The sequence below is a fragment of the Amblyraja radiata genome, chromosome 24 (assembly GCF_010909765.2).
Source record: "Amblyraja radiata isolate CabotCenter1 chromosome 24, sAmbRad1.1.pri, whole genome shotgun sequence".
Taxonomy (NCBI): Eukaryota; Metazoa; Chordata; class Chondrichthyes; order Rajiformes; family Rajidae; genus Amblyraja; species Amblyraja radiata.
The window spans coordinates 25,458,852-25,485,920 of record NC_045979.1 but is presented as its reverse complement, the minus strand read 5'-3'; the positions used below and the strand labels follow the sequence as shown (position 1 = coordinate 25,485,920).

The 27,069-nt window shown below is 42.1% G+C and overlaps 1 protein-coding gene across 2 annotated transcripts in view; it reads left to right on the top strand.

The window, feature by feature from the left end:
- sycp3 (synaptonemal complex protein 3) overlaps positions 1–27,069 on the top strand; it is a 63,141-nt gene that overhangs the window by 13,905 nt on the left and 22,167 nt on the right. For both annotated transcript variants that reach the window (XM_033042675.1, XM_033042676.1), the window contains exons 3-6: positions 76–163; positions 15,568–15,602; positions 22,464–22,581; positions 25,133–25,232. In XM_033042675.1, coding sequence (XP_032898566.1) covers positions 76–163; positions 15,568–15,602; positions 22,464–22,581; positions 25,133–25,232 — 341 coding nt within the window. The remainder of the gene's footprint in view (positions 1–75; positions 164–15,567; positions 15,603–22,463; positions 22,582–25,132; positions 25,233–27,069) is intronic.

The following is a 27,069-nucleotide window of genomic DNA, read 5'->3' as shown; positions in this document are numbered from 1 at the left end:
ATGTTACATTCAACCAGCTTTAGAGTATAGCTACTCTGTGTCAGCATCCATTTATGAGAATTTTTATATTTGTAGAGGAGGCTGCATTGGCACTTGGGAGGAAACGGCCAGCATCCAGTGCACACACTCAGCAGGAAGAGGAAATGGACGACATTAATGTTGGGTACGACAATCATTTTGTTGAATTTTTATAGATTTTGTAGATGAAGCGGAATATAGTGAACTTTGATACATATCTCTGCTATCTTGCTTAAAGCTCAGGATATGTTATCCAGGATTGAGGAAAGCAATACAATCAAATGTAAAAGTGGAAATTATAGCATTACATATAGAGTGAGACACGTTACCAATAGCTGTTGTACTAAGAAACTGGCATAGACTAATGTCTTCACTGCTGCTGCACACTGCATACCAGGAATTTAGTTGAGGACTCCCGTAAAATGAAAAGGTTAAAGTAATCTAATGGCCATGCAGCATCATTTAAAATGAGTCAAGGAGGTCATGTGCAGAGGTTGCCTGTGAGGGCTGGTGTTAGGTCGGCTGGGGTAAATGAAGCACATGCTCAGCATTGAGACGCAAGGCTTGCATGCTGAGTATGGGCACCAGTGGGATATCTGCTCCATATTTTGTCTTCTGTCTGAATCGTATGGTCTTTTTCAATACTTCCTGTTGGATGTGTTGGAAACTATTGCTCCACGCATCTCTTTACTGGATGCATAATTTTTTTCCAGCCTGTGACTTCTTCATGGCACAAGCTTAACACCCACAACAACCGTTGAATTTGTTAGCATGGAAAAATCTCTGGGTTATGAGAGCCCTGATTCTTGATACATAGTGTATTCCTGAACCCTGCATCTCAGAGCTGAGTAGCTACACTGCTTGCCTTGGCTCACCCAACATCAGCTCTCACATAGAAACAGAAATATTGCAGATGTTAGAATCCTGAAGTGCTGGAGGAACTCAGCAGGTCTGGTAACATCTGTGGAGAGAATGCATAGATGTTTAGGGTCAGGAATTCTCCACTTTCAAGTGATGTTACCCTACTCCTTCCCCCTCTTTCACACACTTATCTCTCAGTCCCAATTCCCCCTTGTCCCTTTGGTCTCCGCTTTTTCCTTTCCCCTTTCTACCCATATCCCTCCCTCCAGTTTTACATTTCACTCATTTTCTCACCTTGTCTGACACTCATTTGTCTCCTTTTCTCCTCTAGTCTTGTCATTTACTACACCTATCTGCCAATAAACCCCCCTCATCTGCATCCACTTGCTGGGCTTTGTCCCGCCCCCACCTCTGCTTTCCAGCGTCCTGTCCCCTACTTCAGTCAGTGCGAAAAAGGGTCCCAAACCAAAACATTCCCTCCACAGATGCTGCCTGACCTGCTGAGTTCCTATAACACTTTGTGATCAGCTTTCACATGCAGCCTTTATGTCTCAGAAATTAGCACCACATGAACCTCGTGATGATGAAATCACTGTTGTATTGCTGTAGGAGCACAATGCAGACTGAGCAGATGTATTTTTAACGTACTAAGAGAATATACCTGTCCGTGTTCAGTTTCCAGGGCTAAGAGAGCTGTAATGAATGAGTGCTCTGCAGAGTAGCACAAACTGTTGTACCATTTTATATTTGAATTCAAGAATATAACTTGAATTGAAAAAAATAGGACATTCGTTCAAAAAATGTGCAAACAAACATGATGAGAAAATGTCTGTGTTTGGTTATTATTTGAATGACCTGATGTAATTTCTGATTTTTTGCATTTGACACTTATTTTCTACCGCTAATTATCACAACATTCAATTAAAAAAAAGACAAGTTTAATGATGGAGTATAGGTAATTTAGTTTAATTTATTATTGCCATGTGTACCTAGATACAGTGGAAATACTTGCTATCTGGTCAAATCATATTGTACAAGGGTACAATTATGCACAAGTAAAAGAGTGAAAAGACTGTAAGTAGATCCTCTTCAGGGATAGCAAGCAAAGAGTCGCCTAACTCTGGAGCCATCTTTCAACTTTTGTGTCTCAAGTCTCTGAAAAGTCCAATCTTGGCCAAAGGAGATATGCAAATTTTTATTGCCTCGCTTTAAACCTCAGTGACCTGGTGGCACTGAATCGATGAAATAGAGGTTGGCCTGGCCCAACATGATGCTGTCACCTCCTTCTACCTCCTCTGTTCAATCTGCTTGATCACCGGGCTTCTGTAGGGTCTCCAGTAGCCACCTTCACCAACAACTATGCCATCCGTCGCCTCCCACAGCCGCTTGTGCCAAGGAATTTTAGAGTGCTTTCTGAGGTTGTGGGAGGTGAAATCCAGATTGTTCATCGCTACTGACTTTCCCTTGCAACTTCCATTGCCACCATCCTGAGAATGCTGTTGAGAAAATGTCCTAATCTTTTTTTTCACATTAATTTAATCCTTGAATGCGTGAGTACAAATAGTTAAAGCCAGAGAAACAATTTCAACAATTACGTTTGATAAATAGAAATACACATCCAGCTAGTTAATGGCAGGCAGCTGAAGGGCAGATGTGCTATGGACGAAATGCAGTATTTTGAGGAACAATTAAAAGTCCTGTAACCCCCTGACTGCCAACTCGATTAAAACGTGCCAGATAAGACCTGAACTTGATAGCTGGGGACCGGAGAAAGTGATCCCTGGGAGATAAATCATAAAGGTGAAGATCGCAGTGAGATTACAGATATTATCAAATCAGGAGATGAAAAGCCAGCTGCAGTGGAGTAGTTGAATGATTGAAAGAAAGTTTCCTGCCCCTCCTCATCCAAAGAACAACTCTAAAAGCATAAAGACTAACATACCACTTTTTCTTCTTCTCACTTGCTGCACCTGCATCTTTGATCATCAACAACACATTTAATTAAACAAGTAGTAGGAAAGAACAGATGCTGGTTTAGATCGAAGGTAGACACAAAATGCTGGAGTAATTCAGCGGGACAGGCAGCATGGGACGGGACCATTATACATGACAACAACTGACCAATGCCATATACAGGTGACAAACTGGTTCAATTTTTGCAGGCGTTCGTAAATAGATTTTTTTCCTCATGTTGGAAAATACACAGAAAGTCAATATGGTAACTATACCTCCACAGTATTCTAATGAATTCATAACAGGCACATTAGACTAAGATGGATGAACAATTACTAAATGAGAGAGGAAAGTAGTTCTGTTGTTCGTAGGAACAAACATTCAATTTTATACAGGCCTTTCAGCCCAACTAGTCCATGCCGACCAAATTACCCAACCAATCCCGCTTCATGTGCCTTGTCCATACTCCTCCATATCTTTTCTGTCCATGTACCTATCCAAGTGTCTTTTAAATATCATAATTGTACCCGTGTCTATCACTTCCTCTGGCAGCTTATTCCATATATAAACCATACTCTGAAAAACTAACCCTCAGGCCCCTTTTCGATCTTTCCTCTCTCACCTTAGAATTATGCCCTTTGGTTTTAGACTCTCCTGGCCTGGGGAATAAACTGATTATTCATTTATATTTATTGTGTATTGCATGTTTAACCTTTTAATTTAATAATTTTATGGGAGCTCGCTCATTTGTAACCCCGGGATGGCCTGTGCTTCAACTTATAGCATACTTAAGCATTCAGGAATTCACTGATTGTCTTCACTGTTTTTGTTTGAGCGTCAACAGTCAGGCAGAGGCATGCAGATTTGCAAGGATTGTAGACTTCCTGACTGGTCTAGTGACGATACACTGCGCACATGTAGTGCATTTGCCTGCTCTTGAGAAATGAACACTGCATGATTCACAAGGCCTATCATTCCCAAAATATACAACTTGGGCCAGACCATGCGAAGAAATTTCTTAGGTCACTATCATGAATCCATGAGGTTCACAAAACTTCGTGCTCATTTGGAGGATTGGATGTTGGGAAATTAAGTATTTTCCCTACCTTAGTTTTGGATCTGCATCCATACTCCAATGAGTGAAACTGATTGCCAGTATAATAATTAACGTAGGACCTTCAGAAATAGTGAATGCCAACGGATCACATAGAATATGATTCTGGTTTCTCTACTGCCCTAGGACTGCCCTACAATTCTCTCCAGGAAACATTGCTTACTGATTCAAAACCTGTATTCTCCCATTCAACCTCCCTTCTCAGTTTTTGCCTGTGACCCTTTCAAGAGGAGGTGGTCGAGCAACAGGTGGTCGAATAACAGATGGAGCAGGCAGCAGAGGCAATCAGCAATGATACAAGACTCCTTAGGTATTTAGCCCGGGACTATGACACTGCTCGGCAATTCTCTTGAGGATTTACCCCATAGACTCTACCTGAGCACGGATAATGGAAACGCTTAGACCACCTGCCTTTGATATTCTATTGTCAAGGCCCCATGGTGAAAGGTTAGCATTAAACTCCCACACTGCATTTCAGTTGCAGTTGATACCAAAGATCTCCGCTCTAGAATCTTTGGTTGATACCACCTACAGCTGCTTCCTAAATCCTTGATGCTTGCTACAATAAGAATTGCAACACATTGCAGAAAAGTTTGCCATGATTGCCAGGCAGTTTCCATGGAGTAGTTCCCAATGGAACATTCCTTTGCCGCAAGCAAAGAATTCCTTAACCCTTTCAGAAGTATTCTCTGTTTCAAGCAGCGACGCAGTCTGGTGGTTTATATTACTAGCAGCTCCAACAGAATAAGTATCGCACACCGGATTTAGGAAAAAAACAGGTTTTTATTTGTATTAATTGTGCACATCAAACCTAACTTTAGCAGCTGTCCCCAGCTTCGGAGCTGATGCTTTGAAATGTTGGGGCAATTCTCTTAAGGATTCACTGCAGGGACCAGGGAGATAATAATGGTAGAAATAGTGGACATACCCAGGCCACCTGTGTTTGGTATTCAATTGCACTTCGATTGTCGTTGACACCACCTACAGTTGCTTCCTAATGCCTTGATGCTTGCTACAATAAGACTCTTCAGCTCCTTTTCTTGAGCTGCTGGGTGAAAGCGAGGGCATGGAGCTTTGTGGGTGTTATTGCCTCAGAGTCCAGAGTGATTCAAGCAAAATGAGGTTAATCATGGTGACTATGTTAAGGGCCTGTCCCATGAGCATGCGACCTGCATGCGGCAAGCGCGACCAAACCGGAAGCGGGGACCGCGCGGAGGTCGAGTGATCCCCGTACAGGGCCGGTCCCACCAGCATGCGACTGCATGCGGCGAGCGCGACCAAACCGGAAGCGGGGGCCGCGCGGAGGTCGAGTGAGTGACGTGAGGTTCGAGCGAAGTCCGCGGGAAGTTCGCGCGTGACGTGCGGCGTCAAGACGCGTACGGCGTCAAGATCCTGTGTACTGGTTCGAGACGCTGCGCATGCCCGTCGAGGCGGTGCGTACGGCCTCAATGCGGCTGCGGGCCGGTAGGCCGTTGCAGCACGGAATTTTTGAATACGCTCAGTTTTTCGGAGCCCCGCGCGATGTCGGGACCAGCTCCGCACAACTCCATACGGCTCCGGCGATCGAAGTGGGACCGGCCCCGCGAGGCCGTACGGTTCAAGCGACCACGTTAGGTCGCGCTTGCCGCATGGAGTCGCATGCTCGTGGGACAGGCCCTTGATACTGTTAAGCAGAATGACCAGCACACATTAGATGCACCTAGGAAAAACCTTCACTAATGAGAGGAGAGAGTATATGGTAATGGTCAAATAGATACTTGCGTACTGGGGCTGTTCCTCGCATTGCCATTTATACCAAGTCCTGAGGCTTGAGCCACACCACTTCAGTTAAGGTGCTGTCCCACTACAGCGACATAATTCGTGAGTTCAGACGAGTTTGCCCTCGACTCATACTCGCAGCATGGTCGACACGAGGTCCTAGGAGGTCTTTGTAAGTCTCCTTCATGCTCGAGAGTAGCCCCCGCGTACTCGAGGCCTCAGTCAGGTCGCGGTGTATTTTTCAACATGTTGAAAATTGCCCGCGAGTAAAAAAAGGTCGCCATGGAAAAAATCAATGTTTTTTTTACTCGTAGGTTTAGTCGAGGTAGGTCGTAGTAGGTCATAATGCTATTTTTAGGTATTTTAAGTCAATCAAAGGTAGTCGAAGGTAAAGCTTGTTGAGAAACAAAAGGTAAGAATGCCCGCTAAACTTTATTAAACATTGTCTGGCTTCTTAAAAGTGTCTCCACTCCTTCTCCCCCCCCCCCCCCTTCTCTCCTTCTCTCCCCCTCTCTCCCCTTCTCCCTCTCTGCGCTCTCTAAAGGACTAACCGAACTGTGCCAGCCGTCTTTTACCTTCCTGTTCATCATGGGTGTGAATTTCAGACAGCGCTCCCCTGCTTTCCCTGGCCCCCGCCTTTGCGATGTGTTTGTGTGTGTGCAGAAGGTCGATCCGGCTCGCGGTTTCATCGCTGACGGTCGATCCAGCTCGAGGTTTTCCCGCGAGGACCCTCGAGCATGAAGGTCGAAGACAGTCGCTGTAAAGTCGCATCAGTGGGACAGGCCCTTTACAATAAGAATTCTTCTCCAGGTGATGAGCCTTTATGAAGAGCAGGCCCCACCACCCCCCCCCCCCCTCAGGTACGTTAGTACCTCCACCAATGTAAAGCACTTTGGCCAACGTGAGTTGTTTTTTAAATGTGCTATATAAATAAAAGTGATTTGACTTGACTTCAGTTTGTTACTTGAAACACTTGTTGCAGGCAATTTTAGTCACAATTTTTTTTGTGCATGCATGCAGCTGTGGCGTCTGAACTTGTGGTTGTCATCCTGCCTTGGTATGTCAGAGTTGACGTATTAGGGATGTGGATGTTACTCGTAGCTGTGTTTGAAGGCTGCAAATGTTAGAACTCTAGCCTTCTTGCGTATGGCGTGCACAGCCTAAAGTTGTCGGACAACTTGTTCTATTTGATCTTATTTGATTGTGCACGCCGGGTTGATTGCATTTGTTGAAACAGGGCGGACCACGTGAAAGTTGCAATCTCCCACCCCAACTCTAGCCTTGACATATCTTTAAGAAAAATACTGCAAATGCTGAATATCAGAAATATAAATGGAAAATGTTGGAAATACTCAGTAACATCTGTGCATGAGAATTAATTAACAGCTGAGAATTTCAGTCAGTGTCTTTCATCAAACTGGTGAAAAGTAGAAATGAAGCAAGTTTTAAGTTGCAGGGAAAGGTGGTGGGAGGGGGACAATCAGAGAGAACAAAGGGAAATATATATATTTTGGGAGAGAAATTTAATGACACAAGAGGAGGTTCTGCTGAAAGAGGGCGATAGAGGTATGTTTGGAGAAGAGGTAAGTAGGCATATATTGGCACGTTTTTTCAGTTTCTGACAGCACTTGCGCCAGGTGTAGTGCCATTTTTTCCAAAGGGGTAACTTGGTAGCACTTTAGCTTCACCTCAGCTCTGCGAGTCTCTGAAACACTGTCTCCTGCACTCCACTAGGTGAATATTGAGAGTGGTAACTGAAAAATCAGAGGCATTCTCCCTCACTACCAGTGTCCATATCAGCCCTAACAACAGACATTAGCAAGGGGGTTATGATGGGTTTCACATTCATGCTCTACCGGCAGGAAGAAATCGGATAACTGTACAGCACAGGATTCATGCTGTTTAGGAGTATGCTAGTTTCTAGGCAGAGGATCCTGACACTTGATGGCACTGTAGTCAATGTGTTTTTCTAACATGTAGTGGAAGGCTATGACTAATAGGAAAGTACTGCTGCTGTCAAGATTTATTTCAATATGGCTGTAAGTTAGCTTTGCATGCCGTTCTTCAACTGGATCAATTTGTTTCTTAATTATAATCCTTTTTAATAATCCTAAATATGTCAGAACTACCAGGGAAAATGGAACCCAATTTTTTTTACATCAGGGTATTTACTTTAATCTTGTCTATTACTATTGTTCATGGGCATTACCTACTCAATATGATTTATATGTGCTTATTTGGAATGTTGTTGGAAGTCATGGAGCCTTACAGGATTAATGATGTTCAAGCAGCAGCATATGGTGCACAGTAATGTTAGCTTCACTCACATAAGCATTTTCCACATTTAACGATTTATAAATAGATGGCAAGTTATAGTCACTAATAGCACCTTGTTCAAAATGGTGACTTATATAGTGAGCATAGAACAGTACAGAACAGGAAGGGGTTCTTCGGCCCACAATGTTTCTGCTGACCATCATGCTAATTTTAAATGCACATTTGCCTGCAGATGGTCTATACCTCTGCATGTGCCCGTCTAAATGTCTCTTAAACATTTCTATCATATCTCCTTCCATCACTTCACCTAGCAGCACATTCGTGACACCTAAAAAATCTTGCCTTGTAAATCTTCTTTAAACTTTTCCTCTCTTGTTTTAAAGCTATGCTAATATTTGACATTTCAATCCTGGGAAAAAGACTGACCATCTACCTTATGTACGCCAATCATCAATTTATACACTTCTATCAAGTTGCCCCTCAGCCTTCAATACTCCAGAGAAAACAATCCAATTTTGTCCAATCTCTTCTCTTAGTTAATGCTCTCTAATCAGGCAACAACCAGGCGAACCTCTTCTGCACCCTCTCCAAATTTTCCAGATCCTTCTTGTGATGCAGCAATAAGAACTGCATGCAATACTTTAAATATGGCCTGACCAAAGTTTTAAACAGCTGCAACATGACTTTCCAACTTTTATATTTAATGCCCCAACCAATGAAGACAAGTATTCTGCAAGCCTTGTTTACCACCCTAACCTCATGTGTTGCCACTTTCAGAAATCTGTGCACCTTATATTCTGGCATTATTTCTCTGCTTAGACTATGATAATTTGCACTTAGACTATGATAATTAGGTGATATATCACATTCAGGTTTGTCACTTTACTTAAAATACAAAAATGTTGCTTCAAACTCAACCTTATGTCACATGCATAAACGGAACTCACTATCAAAACATGGAGGGGACGGGGGACACAATTTTTTGGCGACCGCGCGCGCATGCGCACACTCACACGCGCGCGAGGCTTCGGAGGCTCAATCCAGCGCTAAATGCAGCTCAACTGCCTGTCTCACCGGGTTAACTAACAGCCCTGTCTGGACTGACGGGATACCAGCGCTGCTTCTCCGCGCTGGCCATATTTCCCGCAAGCACAGGCAGGTTAACCTGGCGGGGATGTCGCCCACCTCTCAAAACATGGGGGGGACGTGTCCCCTCTGGCCCTCCTGGGTTTTCCGCCCCTGGTCACATGCATCAATTCCATTTGCTGACTGATGATAACTATTGGTGAATATTGATATTGAAGCCATTAATATAATTTAATTCTCAGATCTCCAGCAGAAATTGTATAATTGAAGTAGGACTGGCACTTTTATTTATAGAGTATGTACCAGATATGTTGCGTTTTCTGTGGCATTACCCCTGAATTCAGTTTCTAAATTCTTTAACCTTATGCCCAACTCATTGTTGTGTTTTGATCCAAGGCATAGAACTCCATCTGATACTTCACCTTAAACATTCTCTGTGAGTATTGGCAGACGGTGCAGTTGATGCCATCAGAAAGGAAGCACAGTTTCCACATTACCACAGGGTTAACATGCGGTTCCATCAATGATGACAAGATAGTTATCATGAGTAGCAACCTTGCTCTTCCGCATCTGTAAAACTGAAGCTGAATGTTCACAATATAGCAAATTCTGAAATGTGCTTCAAACCACTTATTGCTCTACCCTCCAGAACTGTGCTGTCTGTATTCTATTTTACACCATGCGTTGTTCACCCAACATCTCTACACCTGTCGATCTACTTTTGCCACGTAAAGTTTCAAACTCTTTTTGTTATTCTTATGCTTACTTTCAACACTCTCTATGGCTTAGCCTTTTCCTACCTTTTCTCTAATTCTGTCTTTAAATATGAAACCTGCTTGCAATGCTGTTACTTGTAGAATTCCCTCCTTAAATCTCTCCCCCTCTCTCATTCTTCTTTTCTTAAGGACTCTCATTATAACGAGAGCTGGGAAGTGGAAGTTACATAAATAATTTTTGACCATCATAAAAACATTTGGTGAAATGACCTCATGCTGTATGGTGATTTTTAATGATTCTATGATTGATCCTTGTTCTATCCATTTCATTTTTGAAGGATTTTTATTTGTCTGCTGCGTGGCCCTCATGAGTACACCTGGTATTTAATATTGGTCCTGTGAAGTATCATCAAGGTTTTGCTACAGTGGTGATGTTTTATAAATGCAAGTTGTTGGCTTTTAATTTCGTATCTTTACATCATCATCAGCCACACCTTGTCATCCCGAGAGTTACTGAAACCATTGTGCCCAAATGAGATTTCTATCTAATTAATTATAGAGCAGGGATTGACCTAAAATCTATGTTACTGAGGTACTTACATACCAAGCCAATAATTGGTCCTAACCCAAGTAGGATTTGATTTCTATAGAATTAACTAGACTAAGTGGGACCCGTTGGGTCCCATCATCACACGGGAGGGCTGGTCACCCAACGCAATATTTCACCTCTCCACCAATTCCAATATTGCTCGCCGGTGGGGGGGGGGGGGGGCTTTCTGTTGCGCTAGTATGGGTGTTGTGGGACGAAGGTACTGGTTTCCAGAGGGCTAGTATAGACATTGTGGGCCGAATGGGTTCTTGGGCTGGCAGCTCAGTCACTGAGGCCTGGCAGTACAGTCACTCGGACCTGGCAGGCTGGCAGCTGAGAAACTGCCAGAAATTCTGCCCAAAACAGGTGACAGACTGAGAGAGAAGGGGGAGAGGGTGGACTGAATGGATTATTGGGCTGGCAGTTCAGTCACTTACGGCTGGTGGGCTGACAGTTCACTTACTCACGGCTCGTGGGCTGGCAGTGCAGTTACTCACGCCTGGTACGCTGGCAGTTCACTCAGTCACCCTTCCTCCCTTCACCCCCCCCCCCCACACTCTGCTCCTTGTCATTCACACACCAACACACAGACTCATTCACACACACACACACACACAGACTCATTCACACACACATACACACACACACACACACACACACACACACACACACACACACACACACACACACACACACACACACTCATTCACACACACACACACACACACAGACTCATTCACACACACACACTCATTCACACACTCATTCACACACACATACTCATTCACACACACAGACTCACTCTCACACACACAGTCTCATTCACACACACACACACAGACTCATTCACACACACACTGACTCATTCACACACACACACACAGACTCATACATACACACAGACTCATTCACACACACACACACACTCATTCACACACACACACAGACTCATTCACATACACACACAGACTCATTCACACACAGACTCATTCACACACACCCACACACAGACTCATTCACACACACACACACACACACACACACACACACACACACACACACACACACACACACACAAGCCAGTTGGACAAAAACACTTTGCAAGCCAACAAAACACGTTTGCTGAAAGCCCTTTAAAAAGCCAACCCAATTGGGCAAACACTTTGCAAACAACAAACATATTTCCTGAAAACCACATCCCGGAAACTCACCGTGGAGTTGACATGCGTTCAGTGTTATTCGCTGCTCAGAGAGCCGTGATCCTCTCGCTTCCTCCGTCTGGCAGAGACTGAGTGAGGCACGACACTTCCGGGTTTTATAGTTCCTCCCCCCTGCCGCCAGCGGGGGCAGCAGAGAGAATGGCAAAAAAAAATTAAACATTAATATCTCTCTGATTTTACATCGATGGGAAAAATCCTCTGGTCCAGTCCGGTGGAGGGGGGCTCTGAGCAAGGTGGCCAAAAATGATGGCCGTAAGTGGCGGCGTTCTCTCAGAAATCATATCGCAGTAAGTCAAAAGCGGTCAAGATCAGAGCAGCACCTTTCACTGATAATATAATTTTGAGAGTATGGGTGATGTTTTAATCACTTGAGGGCAGGTAGGTAGGTTTATTTAGCAGGCCCATTCTTAGTCACGTGTGTGACCAAAAATATGACAAATTGTGGAATACATCTCTTCTAATTCTGAAAGCATTGCCGGTATATTGTTTCATACTATATTTGATTCATATTGTTTTAGCAAGTGAAATATTTATGTTATGCTGATAATGTTTGTTTAGGGTCAGAGGTCAAATATGACTGGTTACATGTGTGACCTCACACGGAAGCATTTTTTTCATAACTCAGTTTTATCTTACAAACACTTGTGAATTTTAAAAAGCTAGAATGTTTATATCTTTATCAGACATGCATTATAGTTCTGTAGGTAGGAAAATAGTAATGAATAAGATTAATCTCTTACAATAATATTTTAATGGATTACTTTATGTGATGCCATTTGGTAACATGTGACATTTGGTTCACTTTCCAAAGAATGGCCCTTACAAACTCTGAATTTAAAAAAGCTAGAATGTTCATATCTTTAGCAGACGTGCATTACAGTTCTGCAGGTAGGAAAATAGCAATAAGATTAATCTCTTACAATATTTTTTTAATGTATTACTTTATTTGATGCCGTTTGGTAATATGTGTGACATTTTGGTTCACTTTCCGAAGAATGGCCCAGCAGGTGAGTGATTAAATAGTAAAAGCAGTTGGACTGATAGGAACTTGATGCAAACACATTAACTTCTGGATTTAGCTGAAGCATGATTTCAGTTATCAGGAAATGCTGCAGGAGAGGTGTTGATAATTAAATATATTGTCAGTCATTAGTTACAAGTTTAATTGAAGGTCTGAAATTTGACTTTTAACACACAGATTTCCTGAGCATTTATCAAAAACCCTGTTGAGAGCAGAGAGATAGTTAGTGGGAACTCATGTACTGATATTGTAATCTCAATAAATATCACAACTTTGCATGTTCTCACTTGAATGCCTGTGAATAGTTTTCTTTATATGAGATGTGCTAATAATATCTTCAGTAAACATTTGAGAATGTTTTGAGAGAAACTGCAGTGGCCACGTTTTTCAATATCTATCCTTTTATACCTGCTTACTGTGAAGATAGGGCTAAAGATAGGTGCTGTAGAACCTAAAGAAGGGGTGGGCTTGTACCCAAGAGAGATTAACTCAACGTGGGTGCAGCTATTCGAGCCTGTATTCTAGCTCTACATACAGAGGTTTCGTTTTTTATGTCAGCACATTAATATCTCAGGGGGCCTATCTGTCACGCTAGGTCTATAACTTCCATGGATAAGACATGCTGTTTGTTGTTACTGGTGGATAAAGTCTATGTAGTCAAGGCCCTCAACCGTTATGCTTTGTAATCATTCAAGGACCCCATTGGAGACATTGTCAAGCTTTTAAAGTGTAACATTTAACCTGTTGGATAGAGCTGATATGTCTGCTAACATCTCTGCAGATTATAACAATCTGAGTAAGAAAATACTTAGATTTGCTCCTGTGGCTGAAACCCAAGATGCACAGGGTGATTATTGGATTGCATTCATATAGAAGCTAAGGAATTTGTAGAAAAGCCTGGCATGTTCAACGATTGCAAGGGATACTATTCCTCAATGTGCAGATTTTGTGTAACAATGTAGGTCGCAAGGCATTGCAAGCAACTGTATCATTATTCCGAGGTCCTACTAAATATGTGCTTAACATCATGCCTGCAGTTCCCATTTGATCAGGAACCTGGAAGAAATGTGGTAATGATTGGTCTTTATTGGACCTGCTGCAAAAAATAAATTGGATCTCCCGTCAAAGAGCTCACAATGCATCAGAAAATTACATTTTCCCTATAGCTATGTTATGAATTTGGATTCAAATGAGTGAATTTGGATTGTACTGGTATATAAAAACTGAAAGTGCTGGAATACTCAGCAATCAAATAGTACATGTGGAGAGAGAAACATAGGTGCAATGACCCTTTGTTAAAACCCATCAGATGTTTTCAAGGAGAATAATGATAATGTTTGTTTTTCAGAGGGTGTACCTGAACTGCTGAGAATGCTGATAGTTTATAATGTGCCACTGCATAATGACCTGATTACTATTCCCATCTGGACATGTTTGAACAACATACCAATTAGCAGCTGACTGAAGAATTTGTATTGCAATATCCTTTTCATTCCATGATGAATCCACTGCCCGGTACCTCTTATTATTCCTGATAGGCAATTTAACCATTTACTTCCACAACCAGATTCGTCTATTAAAGTGTGCTCCTGACTTTTATTAGTCCTTCGCCATGCCAGACAAAAATCAGAGTGTTATATCAAATCCAGAGCTGGTATTGGTTTTAACTGTACAGTTGATATACTGCAAAAATATTACTTTTAACAATATTTTGTATGCTGTGTGTGTGTGAGGAGGGGGGTTGGTAGGTGGGAATTCCACTCGTCAAAATGTTCTTTCAAATGTCTAAGCAGAAAACTTGTCAGGTTTTTTAGCTGCCCCACTTTTATATTCATTTTATTTGAGTTAAATTTACAAAATAATATTGAATTTTGTATTTATATGAATAATTAAATTAAATTTTGTTGCTTCCTGTTAGCTGTCTTCCTTTCTACTTAAAGTATGAATTACCATTTTAGTAAATTTTCAGCATGTATGGTAATTATGCCTAAATTATTTTTATGTCCTTTTCAGTTACGGTTATTTTCTTCTCCTTTTAAGTGATTGCTTAGAATTCAATGATTTTCTACTTTTAGTTTTGTATTAGCTTGGTTGTAAAGGCTCATCAAAATATTTTGATTAAAGGACTCATTGCAAATAAGAAAAGAGCTGACATCTTAGCACTCCATTCTATTATTTGGTGACAAAACCAGAAATAGGAAGGCAAATGGATGCTTCTTCTAAAAACATATCTTACTCCATTCGATTAATTTTCTCTTACCAGAATTAAAATTCAGTCTGCTCTAAAGATTGCACTAACTGGCAAAATAATTCTCAGAAACAGTATAAAAAAAAACATTTCTCTCTTGGAAGATTTTGCAAAAGAAATCTGAAATACAGAAATCCAGTTCTAAACAGAAAATATAAAACTCTTGAGTTAGTCCTACTGAACTCTTACAGCTTGTGAGCTATGTCAGTTATGGTACATGTACATTCACATTATAAACACTGTATCTTATTTCTGTCATCTGCGTTGTCTTAATTCATTTATGGGATGTAGACGGCACTAGTGTGACGAGCACTTATCTACATTAACCCATCTACATTAAAAACCTAAAGTTGAGTAATCTTATTGAACTGCTGCAGTCATACTGGTGATTGTTCTCCCACAGTGCTGTTAGATAAGGATTTACAGGATTTAGACACTGAAGGAATGATGAATGTGGACAGTTCTGTTAAAGTAACAGAAAGAACAACAAACAGAACTGCCCTTCAGGTCTCCTCCGCCAGTGTTAATGCTATATTTTAATATAACAAATACATTCCATTTATATTTCTGCTGTATGTTTAGGATTCCTTTACCTCAACCCAAAAGAATTATAATAGTTTTGTTTTAATTTTGAATATGTTCTACTGATATTAAATGACACTGTAGGTAAATAGATCTTATTAATTATTCTTATCTGTATTTGTAGTACTGATGTGGCGACCATGCTTGAGCGATTTGGGGGTAAGTGTTTTTATGTCAAAATATATTAACAGGAATTTTAATTAGATTACATGATCCTTAATACATTTAGTTTTATAATAAATCAGTTTTGGATCAGATGTTGCAGACATGAATAAAATTGAAATCCTCTAATTAAGAATTATTTGAGTTAATTGCATCTTACAATAAAAATGGAGCCTCTATTTGCAAAAAGGAAAGGGAATTATGATTGGTTTAATATCTTCAACATTTTTTTGCAACACAGATACGGACACCACACATTTGCCAAAAATAACATGATTGTATTTCAGATTATACAAGAACTCACAACATTCACAGAATGTCTATAAACACTTGTTTATTAAAGCAGCTGTTCTACATCGGAGTCTGAATTTAGCATGGCATTTTGTAATAATCCTTCCTTCTTACAACGGAGCATTTTCTTTCCCATCCTTGCAAGCAACACTGTTGTAGTTACAGAGCATCTTGAGGGAGAAAATACCTAGCACAATGTACAGAAAGCGTAAGAAAGAACTGCAGATGCTGGTTGGAATCAAAGGTAGACACTAAATGCTGGAGAAACTCAGCAGGTGAGGCAGCATCTCTGGAGAGAAGGAATGGCCACCGTTTCAGGCCCAGACCCTTCTTCAGACTTGTAGATTGGCTATTTCATACTAGCCAATTATAGTGCGTGTTAGTAGTAGCTCCGCCTAGTATGTGCTTTATAGTATCAAGAGCTCGCTTACTCTAGCTAGTAGAAGTAGCAGCTCGGAGCTGTAACGTATGCAGATCCTATGCTGTAAGTGATTTAATAAGCATGTGTTGTATCTTAGTGTGCGTTCGTGTCTCATCATTACAAGACTGATGTCAGGGGAGGGGGCGGGACAAGGATAGAATGTAGTCGGAGTCAGTAAGACTAGTGGGAGAACTGGGAAGGTGATGGAGAGAGAAAGCATGGGCTAACTGAAGTTAGAGAAGTCAATGGTCATACCACTGGGGTGCAAACTATCTAAGCGAAATATGAGGTGCTGTTCCTCCAATTTGTGTTGGGCTTCACTCTAACAATGGAGGAGGCCCAGGACAGAAAGGTCAGATTGGGAATGGGAGGGGGAGTTGAAGTGCTGAGCCACCTGAGATCAGGTAGGTTAAGACGGACTGAGCGGAGGTGTTCAGCGAAATGATCGCCGAGCCTGCGCTTGGTCTCACCGATGTAGAGAAGTTGACACCTGGAACAGCGGATACAGTAGATGAGGTTGGAGGAGGAGACAGAAAGTGTGTCTGCTTGACGGTTCCCAATACTTTATCTTAATTTTTCAAAATTGTACAAATTTATATATGTGTATAAAACAATTTGGGTCATGATCTTTGCCATAGTTGCTATGTTTTCATTCAATACGTGCAATAATATGGTAATGGTAGATGTTTCACAAAAAGTTTGAAAATTTGAAGTAGGAATTAGTTCAGCTAGCTACACCTCTTATCAGGAGAAAGAAGGAGAATTTATTAAGAGAACAAATTCAGCCAAATGAATTAGATTGCTGGTGGAGGGGAACTGTTGGATCTCGTTTGAAGAAAGAAGCAGAGATCCCTTATAGACCACTCTAGTGAGGGATAGAGATCTAAATTAATTATACAATCAATTAACTAGCTGGAGCCTGGGTATTAATTATACAATTAATTAACTAGTTGGAGCCTGGGTATTAGAAATTGTCCAAGCAAAAGACAATATCAGAGGTGTCATGGATGTAAGTGGGAAGGAACTGGACTGGGAGAAAGGATGGAATCAAGAAAGGAAGAAATACGTTTGGTTGGGAAATAGCAGGCTAAAATAAAGTTTCTGCTTGGGTAATCCTGCTAGTGGTTTTGGGCAGAAGATCAAAGGGACTCCAGAGCTTGGAGACATAAACCCCGTTTATATCAACCATTATATGGTTGAAAGGGTCAAGAGCTTCAAATTCCTGGGCGTGCACATCTCTGAAGATCTTTCCTGGTCCGAGAACACTAATGCAATTATCAAGAAAGCTCATCAGCGCCTCTACTTCCTGAGAAGATTACGGAGAGTCGGTTTGTCAAGGAGGACTCTCTCTAACTTCTACAGGTGCACAGTAAAGAGCATGCTGACTGGTTGCATCATGGCTTGGTTCGGCAACTTGAGCGCCCTGGAGAGGAAAAGACTACAAAAAGTAATAAACACTGCCCAGTCCATCATCGGCTCTGACCTTCCTTCTATCGAGGGGATTTATCGCAGTCGCTGCCTCAAAAAGGCTGGCAGTATCATCAAAGACCCACACCATCCTGGCCACACACTCATCTCCCTGCTACCTTCAGGTAGAAGGTACAGCAGCCTGAAGACTGCAACAACCAGGTTCAGGAATAGCTACTTCCCCACAGCCATCGGGCTATTAAACCTGGCTCGGACAAAACTCTGATTATTAATAACCCATTATCTGTTATTTGCACTTCATCAGTTTATTTATTCATGTGTGTATATATTTATATTATGGTATATGGACACACTGATCTGTTTTTGTAGTAAATGCCTACTATGTTCTGTTGTGCTGAAGCAAAGCAAGAATTTCATTGTCCTATCAGGGACACATGACAAAAAACTCACTTGAACTTGAGGCTGTGGAGCGAAGATATCCTGAGGAAGTGAGACCTGGGACTATCTGGGAGACAGTGGCCTGATCACAATGATGGGTCATGGTCCAGGAAGTTTAAGAATGTATTGGGGAGCCATTGTTTGTCTTCTGCGAGATAGAGACCACAATGGCACTACCCCTTGTTGACAGGTTTGATGATAATATAAGGTATGGTTCTGAGTGAACAGAGTGCTTCAAATTCAGAAGTGAGTAGGTTAGAGTGAGTAAGGATGATTGAAAAATCAAGATGGTCGATGGCACGTTGGCAGTTGATGATCAATAGATCTGGAGAGGGTAAGAAACTACAAGGTGGAATGAGAATTCTGGAGATGGGAGATAGGGTCTGTGGTTTGTTCCAAAGATCCTTGGCCACAGAAATCTGCATGAAAATGGAGTGGTGGAAGAATCTTATGTAGGTTGCAAACATCCTGTCAATCGTGCTTTAAGACTTTGTGAAACCGAGGATTTCATTGCCTGGAAATTGGATTGCATCTGAGTAAGTGAGCTAATTCATGTGTGTGGTTAGTCTATGTCCCTGGTGCACATTAGAAGTGGTATTGTATGATAAAAAATTATTACAATCATAGTGTAAGGCCAATATCCAAGGCACTAAGACCACAATAAAAATCGCCTCACACAAGATTTCACATAATTCTGGAATAGAAGCTTTCATGAATACAGTAAACCCTTCATTTTGGCAAATCTGCTGTCAAAATCCTCTGATGCAGTATTTCTTTGTCATTACCCATATCACATAGTCTTTGTAGCTCCATGATGAGACGTTTAGTTCTTCTATTAATGAAGAAATCATTCAAAACAATATTTCTGATCCCTGGGTAACGTACTAAATGAACCACTGATAGTCCCTGATGCCTCTACTTGTGTCCATGCAGATACCGCTTTGTGAAGATTCGGGTTAAATCTCCCAATAATGGAATATGCTGGGAGGTTGTATCAAAAGAAAAAGTTCTGTTCCTCTCAGAGATAATCCGCTCCAAAATACTGAAATCTATTCATTTTAGGCAGTCCTTGAGATTGAGGATGACTTGTTTCCTCTCTTATTTTACCGGAAATAAGGTCACTGATTAGGCCACGTGGGAATCATAGACTCTTCCACAGTGTGGTTGGTTTAGTTTATGAAATGTCCAAACTCTTTTTACTATTTTGCTTGGGCCTCTGTATAGTCCGAATGTGTGGACTCCAGATTCTCATAATGATCCAAAATTAATTTTCCCATCTTGAGCTGATATGGGCCTGGGATTCCTGCAGTCAGTGAGGAGGTTGCAATTTTTCAAGGAGGCTTTGAGAAAATCCTTGGATCGTTTCCTCTATCTGCATAGTAATGGAATCTGTTCTTAAAGAAGTGGTAACAGTGCACTTGGGGTGACAGAGCCAATTTGATTGTGCTAAAAGGAAACTATGTTTGACAAATCTGTTGACATTTTGAGAGGTTGTAGCATGTGAAATAGGCAAAATCTAAAGGATTTTATACAAAATTAGAGTCTACGATATTGATATTATACAGATGTTGGTTGAGGATTGGTTAGGGGACATAAAACAGTAGGAGTAAACAGATCCATTTCTGGTTAAGAGACTGTGAATGATGGAGTGCTGCTGGGGTGTCCATGTCTCTGTCTCTGTCCATGTTTACTGATGAAACAAAGCAAGGTGTCCGTGTGAGATATAAGGAGGATGCAGGGGGCCTTCGGGAAAATATCTACAGTTTGAATGAACAGACAAGGACATAACAGATGGAATATAATGTGGAAAGGTACGTGTTTATCAACTTTATGGAAAAAATAGAAAGGAAAGATTTTATTTAAATGATGAGAGATTTAAAGATATTGGTGTTCAGATCACAGATAGATCACAGAAAGTAAGTATGCAGGATTGGCAAGCAATTAGAAAGGCAAATGGCATGATGGCCTTTATTGCAAGAGGATTGGGCACAAGATTAGAGACATACTTCTCCAGTTATGTAGGGTTCAATTGATTACTTTGACCTACATCAGCACCAAGAAAACCACAAAATATTTTATCTGCATATATTATTTTTATTTTGCCAATAGGTCACTTAATATCTCTCATTATTTTGACAACAGATGATATACCTTTTTTGGGACGGGATCCACCAGCATTTGGAAAGGCATAGACTCTTTAGGGATAGTTAGCCTGGCTTTGTGCTTGAGAAATTGTGTCTCACAAATCTTAATGTGTTTTTTGAAGAGATCACCAAAAAGATTAGTGAAGGCAGGGCAGTGGACATTCTTTATATGGACGTTAGCAAATACTTTGACAAGATTCCATATGGGAGGCTAGTGTGGAAGCTCAGATTCCAGAGAATCCAAGATGAGCTAGTCGCCAATTGGATTCAATATTGGCTTCAAGGAAGAAGTCAAAGGGTAGTTGTGGAGAATTGTTTTTCGGATTGGAGGCCTTTGACTATTGGAGTGTTGCAGGGGTCATGTTGTATACATTAACCATTTGGCTGACAATGGAGTTGGGAAGTTGGTCCAAGAAATGGCAAATGGAATTTAATTCTGACTAGTGTGAGGTGTTGCATTTGGTATGTCAATCGAGGAGACACAATAAATAGTAGAACCCCGAAGAGCGTTGCAGAACAGCGAGATCTAGGAACACAAGCGGATGGTTCCCTAAAAGTGGTGAGTCGGGTGAACAGTGAGGTGAGTGCATTTAGCTTGTTTGCCTTCATTGGGAAGGGTATTGAGTATAAAAGTTGGTACATCATGATGCAGCTGTAGAAGTCATTGGTTAGACCATATTTTTGTGCAGTTTTGGTCTCCCAGCTATATAAAGGATATAATTAAATTGGAAAGTGTGCAGTAGAAATTCACCAGGTAACATGTTACCTGGGCATGCGGGCTTGAGCTTTAAGGAGAGGTTGAATAAGCTGGGACTTTCATCTTTAGAACGTAGAAGGCTGACGGGTGACCTTATTAAGGTATACAAGATCATGAGTGACATGGACAAGGTGAACACTTACAGTCTTTTGATCAGGGTAGAGTATTCAAAAATTAGAGGGCTTAAGCTAAAGGTGAGAGGGGAAAGATTTAACAAGGAACTCGGGGACAACGTTTTCACTAAGAAGACAGATCACATCTGGAAGGAGCTGCCAGAGGATGCTGTAGAAGCGGATACAATCCCAACTTTAAAAATATACTAGACCAAGTGGGACCCGTTGGTTCCCATTCCCCTCAACGCGCGGTTGCGGAGGGGGGGGGGGGTGCGGCCTGTGACTTCACACACACACTAACCACCACACACACTAACCACCCCCCTTGATATTATATTGATATTATTCATTTGCTCCTTTAACCCCATTCCCCGCCCTATCCACTCACGCATAGCCCTCAACTCGCAGGCTCAGCTAGCGAGGGAGTGGGGTAGAAACAGAGGGCAGAGGCACAGAGAGGGCAGAAGCACAGGGGCAGAGGCACAGAGAGGGTAGAGGCACAGAGGGAGAGGGAGGGTGGTGGAGAGAGAGGGCACAGACTGCAAGAAAGGGGCAGAGACAGCAGAGAGGCAGAGAGAGAGAGAGGGGCAGAGAGAGGGGCAGAGAGAGGGTGGGGATAGAGAGGGTGGGGAGAGAGAGGGGGGTAGGGAGAGAGGTGGGAGAGGGGGGGTGGAGGCCCGGGCCGAGCCGAAGACCGAGCCGAGTCGAGCCGAAATATCTGCATAGAGTTGTGAAGATGTAGAATTAATTCCCTTTAGTTTGTGGTCAATACTCATGAAAAATGGATTATAGATGAGGAGAAAAAAGTGTGGGTATAAGGTGGATAATTGAATTTAGATCAATTTGTTCATATAGAGGTTAAATAGTGATGTGTAGGAAAGAACTGCAGATGCTGTTTTAAATCAAAAGTTGACACAAATTGCTGGAGTAATTCAGTGGGACAGGCAGCATCTTTGGAGCGAAGGAAGACCCTTCTTCAGACTAGGAGTGATTGTGATGAATAATGATGATTGGGGGCTGGGGTGGGTGACCTATTTCTATTATTCAATATTTAGAATATATTCCTAACTATTCCTCACATGCAGGTAATGACTTAGAACTGAGACATCAACTAATCTATACACAACTGCAAACTTTGAAGAATAACAATATTGGCAGGTGGCAGGGAATTGAGATGCATTCACAAGGAACTTTCAGATAGAGTAGGGGGTTCATTACGGAAGGGTTAAAGCCTAGGCTCCTCATTGCTTGTTACTTCCTTTGCAGCTGATATTAATAAGGCTATCCTGGCAAAGAAGAAACGACTGGAGGTGTATACTAAATCTTCATTAAAGACCAGCAACCAAAAGATAGAACAAGTTTGGAAAGTGCAACAAGAAGAAAGGTAGTGAAGAAAAAATTCTGTTCAGACATACATGAAAGCAAACATTTATTACGCATCCAGTAGAGAGTCATGGAGGTAGACCCCTTGATAAATGTCTTTCACATGCAATTGCATAGCAATGTATTTTTTAATAAGTTTTCTTTCAAGTAGTTTTTGTTTAATAATTGCCATTGGGCAACTGCACAACCACTTAATTGTGCATTGATCTCAAAACAATTCAATTTAAGATATCTACCTAAAGAATTGTATTTTAAATGCAGAATTGCATTTGAATCAACTTGGGTGCATCTTCATTTTTTGTCAAGGTCAACAAAAAGCAATGTATTCCACGAATCTGAGTTTCTGGTGAACCCCAATATTTTCTTCGGCCCAGGCTGTGGGAAGAATGGCATGGCATGCTAGTTGCTGCCTGTACATTGGAGCTGTAATATTTGTGAGCATGACATATATCCACTAAATAATACACATTAAGTGCTGTGCCAATCCTCCTGAAGTCCAAAAGTTAAAGTGACGTTGATAATACTTTTATACTTGCTCTCAGTGATAATCCAATTTTAATCTGGCACAAAGATTGCATCTGTTCTTGAAAAGAAGAGGTACCTTTCTCAATTAAACCCCGTCACCCAATGTTTAAAGGGACCAAAACTGAGTCAGGTTTCCTGATATAAAGATTGCACAAATGACACATTAACACCGGTAATCTTTCCATCTGTGATACTGATTAAGTGGGCCATCTGCTACCAGAATTAAGCAGACTTCTTTGAAGTGATACTGAAACGTCAGTAGCAGTATTTAACTATTGCAGAGCAACAACCCATCTAAAATGACCCTCACAAAGCAGTGAATATATTCTAAATTGCCAACTGTTCCTTGGATTGTTGTGTATTCCTATAAAGAGATTGAGGGCTAGAAATCATGAATCCCATAAACCATGTGTTAAAATGGCACTTTGGGAGAGACCCACGCCTGTGTAAAAATAAAAAAAGCTACAGATGCTGGAATTTTAAAGACTTCACACATTTGTGAACCCCTTCCTTATCAGCCGTTTTCTTACCCACATTTTTTTGCAGTAGCTTGTGATGGTTTGGAATGGCATATAACATGCATTTCTAAAAATGAGGGTTTTGAAATCAATTACAGCAAAGGGGGGCATTCAGCCCATGATATTTATGCCAAGTCTTTGTAGAACAGTCTAGCAATCCATCCCATGATCCTTTCCATTAGCCCCACAAATCTATATGCTAGATTTGTGTTCATATCACCTGGGTAGGAACTCTGTTATGCAACCCTGACTTCAAAAATAGGTATCAGGCAGGCATTGTATATAAACAAGATCCCACTTTGTCATGAGCTAACTACAGATTATTGCTGCACCCGCTGAGTTTCTCCAGCATTTTTGTGTACCTTCGATTTTCCAGCATCTGCAGTTCCTTCTTAAATACAGATTATATGATGTGTCCTCCTTCCTGAAAACTTGAGATCAAGGATTTGACCAGCTAACAAAGGTTACAGTAGAGTTGGGACTCAAATTGTTTATTAATTTTTTTGATGAACGGATGTATTTAGTTCTTGGTGAAGGTAGTTGTGCTATGACTTGTGTTTCCATCATGTGAATTTTACATAACACGATTGATGTATTAGGGAACACTATTTGAAATTAGTTATAACGCAATATTAATCGTGAGCTAAAGAATCACTTAAAGCTTACTTTTGAAATAAACATGCAGAAATAAAAGTTGTGGCGGGGAAATAACTTTCCATGTATCATCCCTGCAGTAATTAGTCACCATTGTTTCTAAAGAACATAGCTGCTATTTATCCACAGGTGCCCATTGAAACAGACTTTAATACTTTTAGCTTGCACTAACAAATATAAAAATATATCTTTTAAAAGCACTTTTATTTTAGAAAATCCTGCAGGAAAAATAATGTTGTTTTTGCGAGTCTGAAACTAGCCTCAGCTCCCTTTTCCACATTGTTCCCACATCAATTATTTTTACAATGCAATTTGCTATAATCCAAGGTTTCTTTGGGAAACAATATAAGCATCTGGATCTATCGTTCTGTTGATTCGTCACTTGTATGCTGTTTCAATGCCAAACAAAAAACTTGGTGGTTTTAACCTAAACTATGATTTGTCAATATCTGACTTTACTTGCAGGTCACATATGTTTAGTACATATTCCAGCAATAGATCTTTGCTTTGTCTGCCTGGAGGCCAATGATTCCAGCGAACATTGCTAACAGACAGTGATTGAAACTAGGAGGTCACCTGAATCCTATTGTACAATCTATCCCAAATGTTTTTGAAAGGAATGTGAGTTGGTTCTGAGTGGAATCTCTTCTAAATATCTGCTGCCCTGCACAGAATATTAGTTCTGCACTCATTTACTTGACCTAAGTAGCTGCCTTACAGCTATTCCTGATATATGAAGCGACTGTGGGTAGTATTGATAATGATGGATGCTGTTTCCAGAACAGATTACTGAATAGGTATTGCAAACATTACCCATGCTATAATTTAATCCTTTTTTTTGTTTTATTCATTTAGACAAAAGCTGTCTGATGATTACTGCAAGCAGTTCACTGGAATCTTCCAGCAATGGGAGAAAGATATTCAGAAGGCCAAAGACCAAGAAGAGAAAATAGAAGTATGTATCTAGACTTTGTCTTGAATAATAGTGCTTAACCCACTGATTTGTACGTTTACAAAATCAACGTGATGTTACAGAGGACAGAACAAACCATTTAATTACTAAATATGAACAAAGAAAAATAGAATTCAGTCATTAAATTGACTGATTAACCAAATCAAACCACAAGCAAGGTGGTCATCATGAATAATTAATACATATTGCTAACTTCATTGTCTGCTTATTGTAATAATTTGAACTCCAGTGTTCAACATGGAGATTTTTTTATTTAGTGTGCTCATTGTAGCACAGGGTTAGGTGGAAATTGAGCTTGGATAGAAATGAAATTAACATGGTCAATTTGAGGTAAATCTGGAATGCATCATATTCTTCAGGCATTCACTAGACTAGGTGATAGAATTTGTTTCACAATGAATTAAATCCGGTGGTGCAGTGGTAGAGTTGCTTCCTTACAGTGCTTGCAGTGCCGGGGACGCGGGTTCCCTCTCTCCCCCCATCCCCTCTCCACACTCTACCCCTCTCTCCCTCTTCCACTACTCCCCCCTACCCCTCCCTCCCTACTCTTCCACTTCTCTCCCCCCTTCCCCCACCCCTCTCTCTTCCCCCTCCCTCCCCACTCTTATCCTCTCCCCCCCTCCACACTCTTCCCCCCCTCCACACTCCTCCCCCTCTCTCCCCCTTACCTCTCTCCCTACCACTCTCCCCCTCCCTCCACACTCTTCCCCCTCTCCCCTCCCCCACCCCTTTCTCTCCTCCTCACTCTTACCCTCTCCCCCTACCTCCCCACTCTCTCCCCCTCCCTCAACACTCCCCTCTCTCTCCCCCACCCCTCTCCCCCTCCCCTCCACTCTTCCCCCATTCCCCCCTCCCTCGCCCCCACCCCTCTCCCCCCTCCCTCACTCCTCCTTCCCCACTCTCTCCCCCTCTCCATCTCCCTCTATCCTCACCCCTCTCCCTCCTCCCCACCCCCTCCCTACTCTTCCCCTCCTCCACCCCTCTCCCTTCCCCCACCCCTCTCCCTTCCCCTACCCCTCTCCCCATCCCCTCTCTCCACCTCTGCCCCGCCCCTCTTACATCCCCTCCCCCACCCCTCTTCTCCCCCTCTCCCACCACCCTACCCCCCTTCCCCTCTCCCCCCCTTCACCCCCATGTGTTTGGGGGATGGTTAGTGTGTGTGTGACGCCGTAGGCTCCCTCCCCCCCCTGCAACCGCGTGTTGGGGGAACAGACCCAACGGGTCTGCACTTGGTCTAGTAACTGTTAAAATTCTGATCTTGGATGGGTGTGTATTTATGTGTGTGTGTGTTTTTATTTGTGCTGTTCGTCTGTGATTCACATCTCCTCGAAAACACGACGCGATAAAGGTGAAATGTTTACATCCCCTCTCTCTCTAGATGCGCCTGCGAGGTGGAGGACAGTAGGGGCGGGATTGATGATCAAGGGCGCCCATTGGATGAGGGGGATGTCTGTCAGCAGACAGTGGGGGGGGGGGGAGCAGGACATAATTATTCAGCACGATGATTGGAGGAGAGAGGTGTTAGTCAGAGGCGGCGTGGGAGGGCGGGATTGAGGATATAGAGCGGTGATTGGAGGGGAGAGGCTTCTGGGGGCGGGACAAGGCGAGGCCTGGGGATGACAGCGGGAGGGTGTGCACTGTGCTGAGAAAGGCCGGGGCACATCTGCAGTGCCGGGGCCTTGTCGGTGTCCATAAGCGTTTTAAAGCAAGTAGAGGTAGTGTGTGTGAGCCCTGGTGAGCGGAGGGGAGAGTCTCTGAGTGTGAGTAAAGGTGGGACGTCGCTGTGAGTGTGAGCAGTGAGGGATTCCCTGCGAGTGAG